Source organism: Pelophylax lessonae (assembly GCF_965119305.1).
Source record: "Pelophylax lessonae genome assembly, chromosome: 6".
In the NCBI taxonomy this organism is placed as follows: domain Eukaryota; kingdom Metazoa; phylum Chordata; class Amphibia; order Anura; family Ranidae; genus Pelophylax; species Pelophylax lessonae.
In genome coordinates, this window is record NC_138773.1 from 62,833,225 (window position 1) to 62,841,202 (window position 7,978).

Genomic DNA, 7,978 nt, shown 5'->3' on the forward strand with positions numbered 1-7,978 from the left:
ATTGATGTGTCATCCTGGAGGAGTTGGACTGCCTGTGAAATCTCTATAGGGTCCAGGTATCGCCTCATGCTACCAGTAGTGACACTGACCCTAGTCAAATGCAAGACTAGTGAAAAACAGTCAGAAAAGATGAGTAGGGAAAAAAATGTCCATGACCTTCACCTGTAAAACCATTACTGTTTTGGAGGCCCACTCATTGTTGCCCATCTAGTGCACCTGTTGTTAATTTCATTAACACCAAACCAACTGACACTGATTAACAAACCTCTCTGCTACTTAACTGACCAGATCAATATCCCAGGATTTAATTGACTTGATGCTATACTTTGATTGAAAAGTGTCCTTTTTAATTTTTTTTGAGCAGTATAAGTATATATATATATATATATATATATATATATATATATATATATATATATAGTGTGTGTGTATATATATATATATATATATATATATTGTGTGTGTATATATATATATATATATATATATATAATTATGAGAGATGATGTTATGCCAAGTAAATAGATACCTAACGCGTTATGCTGTAAAATTGCACGTGGTCATGGAATGGCGCTAAACTATGGTACTTAAAAATCTCCATAGGTGACGCTTTAAAGATTTCTGCAGGTTACCATTTTGGAGTTACAAAGAAAATCTAGTGCTAGAATTATTGCCTTCACTCAGACGTTTGTGGCGATACCTCACATGTGTGGTTCAAACACTGTTTACATATGTGGGCGTGACATACATATGCGTTCACTACTACTAGCGAGCACATGGTGACGGAACACTTTAAACATTTTTTATTATTATTTTTTTTAAATTTTTACACTGTCCCTTTTAAAAAAAAAATTTTGATCACTTTTATTGCTATAGCAAGGAATGTAAACATCCCTTGCAATAACAATACAACATGACAGGTCCTCTTTATGGAAAGATCTGGGGTCTAAAAGACCCCAAATCTCTCCTCTACCCTTAGAAGCAAAAGATCAAAAGAAAATCATGTTTATATGGCCGAGAACTGGAAGTGATGTCGGCGTCGCTGGGGTCCTCCAATGGCATAGAGATGAGCGGTGGCCATCTAGCCGTCACTTGTGTCTATGAAAAAACCCCGCAGACGCTGGATGGTTCCCAGAGCTACTGATCAGTAACGTTAGCCCGGGAACTACCGGGGAGGAGGGCATCTCTCCGGCTGCCTATAAAAGTAATCTCACTGCAAATCCGGCGCTGGGATCACTTTTATGGGAAAGCTGACCGCCTAAGGAAAAAAAAACCCAGGTATTTAATGTGAAAAATCATGACATATATTTACAGTTAGACGGTCGGTAAGTGGTTAAAGGAAGAGGGGATGCTACACCATGGTAAACATGTCCCTGTCCCAACTTTTTTGAGATGAGTTGCTGACATCGATTTCAAAATTACTTTATTTTTTTCTTAATATGGTGCATTTTCTCAGTTTAGATATTTGATATGTTTTCTATTGTAAATAAAATATTAGGAGATCTGCAAATTATTGCATTCTGTGTTTATGTAGAGTTTACACAGGGTCCTAATTTTTTTGGGAATTCGGGTTGTTTTTGCATTGTCAGAAAGTTTACTTTGCATGCGTCTAGCCACAGTTTATAACAATCAGTCACAGCATCTGCCATTTCTTGTATGTAACACATTGTAAATGACCTTATAAAAATCAAACTTTATTTATAAGTTCAACTACTGACTGCAGGTGATGCCTGTGGTCACAGTTGAGCCAATCAGTTGTTTTATTTCTTTAGATACTTCTCTGTCATTTGTTTAAAGTCTGACTATTTGCTTTTTTATTCTTCCCCCTGTGTGGCCAGTTCCTTGGAGGAGAAGAGCACAGTCAGTATTCTGGATGACATTGGCAGCATGTTTGATGACCTTGCAGACCAGCTGGATGCCATGTTGGAGTGAAATTGCAGTGCTTGTGCGTGTGGTGGTCTCCTCAAGGCAAGGTCCCACAGACTGCTTCTTGCCTCTTCCCACGTTGCTGGTTCCTGTACAGACCATCCGCCTTCTCCTAGGACCCTTCTGAGTCCTGTTCCCCTGACCGCCCCGCAACATATGCCTAACCTTAGCACAAACAAGCAATGTTGAATACCTCAGGATTGTGCTCATTCGGGGCAGCATGGAAGGAGGCTAACCAAGAGGTGGCACCAGCCACTGGGCTCGGCCGTTCCAGCATCAGGACCAGTTCCAGAATGCACTTGCAGAGCAGATCCCGGTCACAACCTGGATTGAGATGACCGCAGTCTGTTGATGGATGACTAGGTATACTGCAAAGCACTATGAGAGAATGGATACTGTCCAGCAGTGAAACAGCACGCATCCTGCCATCTACTTCAATTTCACACCGCCAACCTATGGTGAATCCTTCCCATTTTGTATTTCTTGTTTTTTCGTCTTGTTGCAATTGCTGTTATTAATCAATGTAAGAAAGGGATATGAACTCACCTCATCAAAAAACTTGTAAGTGGCTGTCATATGACCCTACTCTGCGCTGCCCATATTTTAGAAGCCACAGATTTCTGCAATTGCGGTGAGTTTTTGCATTGTTTAGTGCCATGGAATTTGCCAGAACAACAGCGGGAGCCGGTTATACAGTCTTGGGCCAGGTTGTCAACTGGTGGCCAACATTCTAGTGATCTTCAAGCTTCCCCACCAAACTAGATTAAAGAAAACCTAATTACCTAAACATTAAAGTACCCCTTCCCTGGTGATCCAAATAGTGGAGCATGCAAAACTCATCTCATGAACTTTCTAAAATATTCTAAGTTGTCTTCTGTTCCCTGGCAGATAGGAAAATGCCCACATTTTAACAATGTCTTTTGTTAACCAGAAACCTTATCACCTTTTCTATATGAACCTGAAGGTCACTCTGGATCAAGTGTTAAATATTCAGGGGAGACACTTAAAGTCCTCTGGTAAGCACTTACTGTTCCCTATTGGCACCGCCTTACAAAATGTACTTTGTTTTCCCTATTAGCTGACTTCAAGGTCATTCAAAAAAGAACATAATTCTCTTTTCAAAATGAACAAGTGCATTCCATTATCGCTGGGAAATAAAAGAAGTGTATTTCATTACCATTGGAAAATATAAGCTAATGCCAAATGTATTACCTTGGAGACAAAGTGATGTTGGAATTCTAAGTACAGTTGGTTCCCCATGGCTCTTCCATTTTCAAACCACCATTCAACGGAACAATTGGCCAGAGCATGATAGAACAACTGGGATCTTGTCCAATAGTAACAAAGGTCCTACCTAAATCTTCAAACTTCCTGATGAACTGAAGACTATACTGAAAGCACAGAAAGTAGAATTTAGTAGTAGAAATCCTGAAAATGACAGGGAGAAGTAAAAATCTCTAATAATTGGATCCCTTTATTTATTTTTTTGATATGTGGAAGTCACAAAGAGACTGATTGACATGAATTTACCCAGCCTATATGAAAACTGAAATAGCACAAATTCCAAACTTTTAAGAGCCTTTCTGCTGTTTTTTTTTATATTGTTATTTTTACATTTTTTTTTATTTATTTATGTTTTCTTTGAGTTGTATAGGCTGTGCCTTGCCTCCACACAAAATAATATTTAGAAGGATCGAGGGGCAGATTATATGTGTACTGGGTCGCAATTTGGGCTACGTAAAGTATTTAAGAAGGCAGAGGCTTGGAACGATGAGTCTCAACTAAAAAAGACATCATCAAGAGCTGTGCCATGTGTAAATATACAACCTTACTCTGGAATTGGGGGAAGAGTCATCTGGCATCACCAAAGTCTTTTGTAACTAAAAAGCCCTGTACATGGTTAGAGGAAGGGGGCTTCTTCAGTTTTGTGACGCAGAATGGAGTAGCCATTGCACAATACCAATTCTAGTTTAGAGTCATGGAATTATAGGGAAAAAGACATTTGCCAGAGGCATTATCCTCCTGCAGAATAATCATGGATCTAAAAGATTCGTTCTCAAAAACTGTAAAGAAATGTGTGCAGTTCTGTTTTTATAAGTCAGTGACATAATTTAAACTATAGAGGGAAAGTTCTATGCACAGTGACAAAACACTCCACACAACTATAGATGTACCGCTCTCAATGAGGTTATCTCACATTCCCTGGAACAGGACAGCTGTCAGCCCTCACCCTTGTTGTGCTGGTCAGATCATTAATAGCACTATCCACAGCTCTCAAATTCAGAGTATCACTTTCTTAAAGTAAACCTGTAATGACTATAGAGTATAAATTCTGTACATTTGGGACTCCAAAATAGGCATCACGAGAGTCTTCACAGGTCTTTGTTTGAGTCCTCCCTAATCTGCATTTTTTATGTTAAAGGTTGGAGCTGTGCTTTACTTTGCAGTGCACCATTCCTCCTGGGCCAGTAAGGAGGATTAGCACATTGCGCCATTCCTCACTGACCAGTGAGGAGGAATAGCACATTGATCGATATCTCTCTGACCAGTAAGGAAGAGTAGAACATTGCAACATTCCTCTCTGACCAATAAGGAGGAGTAGTACATTGTGACTTTCCTCTCTGACTAGTAAGGATGATTAGCACATTGTGACATTCCTCTCTGACCAGTAAGGAGGAGTAGCACATTGCACCATTCCTCTCTGACCAGTAAGGAAGAGTAGCACATTGCAACATTCCTCTCTGACCAGTAAGGAAGAGTAGTACATTGCACCATTCCTCTCTGACCAGTAAGGAAGAGTAGCACATTGCACCATTCCTCTCTGACCAGTAAGGAAGAGTAGCACATTGCCACATTCCTCCCTGACCAGTAAGGAGGTGTAGCACATTGTGCCATTCCTCCCTGACCAGTAATGAGGAGTAGCACATTGCCACATTCCTCCCTGACCAGTAAGGAGGTGTAGCACATTGCGCCATTCCTCCCTGACCAGTAATGAGGAGTAGCACATTGTGTCATTCCTCCCTGACCAGTAAGGGGCACACTGCACAAAGTTAAGGCAGAGGGTTGGATAAAAGAATGTGGAGAGGAGCTTCTGGGATTCTAGAGCAAATAAACATATATGCAGGAGCCTGCCTGCTTCCAAGTCCCTAGGCCAGTGCAGGTTTAAACTTATAATTTGGGTAATGCAAGCAAATAAACTGCCAGTAAGTACCATAAGGTGGCAGATTATACCTTCACATATAGTTGTACATAAAGTCTCCAGAGTCCCACTTTAACCCCCCAGACATAGCCCACTCCTTGACATGGAAATTAGTAGGAATACCCTTTCTCGCAACCCACAGAACTAAACAATGGCATATGACACTTCAGATGGCAGTAACAGTGTGCTGAGGACTTTATGTGCAATGCTGAAGCTCTAATTTGGTATCACATGGTACCTGATAGAGGCATGTCAAATTCAAATGGAACAATGGGCTAAATAGAGTGAAATTAATGTTTAATATGCTCTTTGAAGACCATACCTTCCTAATAAAATACTAATCCTAACCTATAGTAACAAATTGCACCTTGCAACATTTTTAACTCAGAGAAAGGGCCTAAAGACATTTCCTAAGTGTAAGCTTCAGAATGAAGCAAGGAAATGCAGCCTTTAGCAAATGGGGAACAGCTGGAGCCTTGATTTTAAATTCATGAACCTTTGAGAGCCACAAAGAAGTGAGACGTCCAAAAACACCAGTTCAACTTTGCTTGACTTAATAGATTGCTTGCATTGCCATGAGTACAGTTTACGGTTTGCCCTTTAGGAATCCGTTTCAGAACATTTGTCCCCCTGTAATTTGTGTTTTTACTATGCATTAGTCAACTTTTTTTTTTTTAACCTACAAAAAATTGTTTTTAGTGTCTCTGCGTCTAGGAAATATCTAGCTTACATGGTGAGTAGCTGCTAATTTTATTTTGATGTTTTCTGAACACATGAGGATTCATGGGCATTTCCAGAATATTTGAATGAAATCTAACAACCAGTGCTCAGGAAAAAAAACTATAGCCAAACACTCCCTTTGTGTAAAATAAATATATGTATCTATATATTATATAACCCCCCAGCAGGTGGCGTAACCCTATCCCCCTGGACAGGTAAATCTATATATAAAAAAAAGAGCTGTGATAATAATAATATATCTCATGTGAAATATTACAAACATAAAACGTATATAAATACATAAAGTAAATAGTGCTCTAAAAATGTTTATTTATTTATTTAGTCCATATGCTCACAGTCTAGTGCCCAAAAGCTTCATTTGAATCTGCAATGTGTCCACAATAAAGTTCAATATACATCTTACCACTGCTAAGTTTCACCACCATGCAGTAAACCACTCATAAAATGCACTTTCGCTCTTAGATGTCACTGTGTCATATAAAGCATAGTGAATAATCTCAAGGCCAACAGGTGTCTCTCCCCTTCCCTCAGGTTCGCTCTTTAGACTTCCATCAATGCCCTTGATCGTTCTAAACATATCATTGGAGAAAGCAAGAAGCCAAGCCCATAGTTTAGTAATTAGGTAGGATACAACCGCTTTAACAGACAGTGAACTCGGTATGAACAACATATGTGCCCCACTTCCAGTATGGCTTCTGACATAAATTCCTTGCCGCATTTGGTCACATGGACTCTGTCCATGTGAAGAAACCTGTTGAGGAAGTGATGTCAGAGGCCGTACATGACTTTACTGCACAGCATTTGACATCACTTCCTTGACATGTTTTGTTACATGGACTTTGTCCATGGGTATGTGATGAATTGCGATGAGGAAGTGAAATCAGCTGCTGTACCGGAAGTGTGGCATGCGCCATCTTTGTTTATACCAATTTCACTGTCTGCTCATGCAACATTTTAACATTAATAAAGTGTTTTTTAATTAATTACTGCACTATGGGCTTGGCTTTTTGCTTTCTCCTACGATATATTTGAAGCGATCCAGAGCATTAATGGAAGTCTAGAGAACAGACCTGAGGAAGGGTAAAGACATCTGGTGGCCGTGTCCTTATTGCAATATGCTTGATATGACCCACTGACATCTAAGGGTCTTATATCAGGTAGGAGTCCAATCTATATGTGACTTGCTTCACAATGGTGAAACCCAGGGGTGGGAAGATTTATATTGCACTGTATGGTGGACACATTGAAGATTGAGATGAAGCGTTTATACACTATAGTGTGAACAGAAAGACTATATATACAATTTTTTAAACACTTTTTCACGTTATCTATTAATATAAGTTTTATTTTTAAAATATTTTGCATAAGATATAATATTGTTATCATAGTGCTATGTTTTTTTTTTTAAATATATTTCCAGAATATTACTGAATTATGAATTTCTCTAAACAACAATTTTTAAATCTCAAGGCATGTTACGTTGTTGAAGAAGACCGTATTTAATTACAGTGGATGGTATTTGATTTACCACATTTCAATTAATGATTAATTCTCAGCTGTCACATTTATAACATGGCTCCAATTAGGACTGGCTGTTCCTGAAAAATCCTTATACATTTAGCTTATATAGTAATGTAAGGTAGAAATGTGAGGTTCTTCTAATTGCCACATACTGTATATGGAGACCCTCTGAAGAGTCTCAGATCAGTAAAACACCGACATGGATTGTGGCTATCACCTTTGTACCTTCTGTCACTACCTGAAAAAGTATTGACCTAAAACCATATGTACAGACATACGCATATGTCAGGACCCCATGCCAATCTTGCTCCAGGTCAGTGACCAATAGACAACTAATACTGTAATCTTCAACTCCTCAAAAGCCAAGAGCGACATCCAAGGCAACTTCAAGTAAGTATTTAAGAGCAGGTGGGCTGGGTCTTGGCTCCACCTCCTCCTGTTTGATCTCACATCTTCCTAGTGAGTTGCTGTGAAAGGTTGAGTTATGCTTCAGCTGCAATTAGATACAAACTCTGAGACTTGGCCTTCTTTAATCCACCAAAGATGGTCCCATTCGCCTAATGTGTCTGCCATAAAAACCCTACACCACAA

The 7,978-nt window shown here is 39.3% G+C and overlaps 1 protein-coding gene across 6 annotated transcripts in view; it reads left to right on the forward strand.

The window, feature by feature from the left end:
• CASKIN1 (CASK interacting protein 1) overlaps positions 1 to 3,145 on the forward strand; it is a 404,302-nt gene extending 401,157 nt beyond the window's left edge. For 5 of the 6 annotated variants that reach the window (XM_082261261.1, XM_082261260.1, XM_082261262.1 and 2 more), the window contains one exon: positions 1,839 to 1,962. In XM_082261261.1, coding sequence (XP_082117387.1) covers positions 1,839 to 1,932 — 94 coding nt within the window. In that variant the 3' untranslated portion in view covers positions 1,933 to 1,962. Of the gene's footprint in view, positions 1 to 1,838 lie in introns of all 6 variants that reach the window. The other variant, XM_082261265.1, reaches the window with a different exon arrangement.
• Positions 3,146 to 7,978: the final 4,833 nt, after the last annotated feature.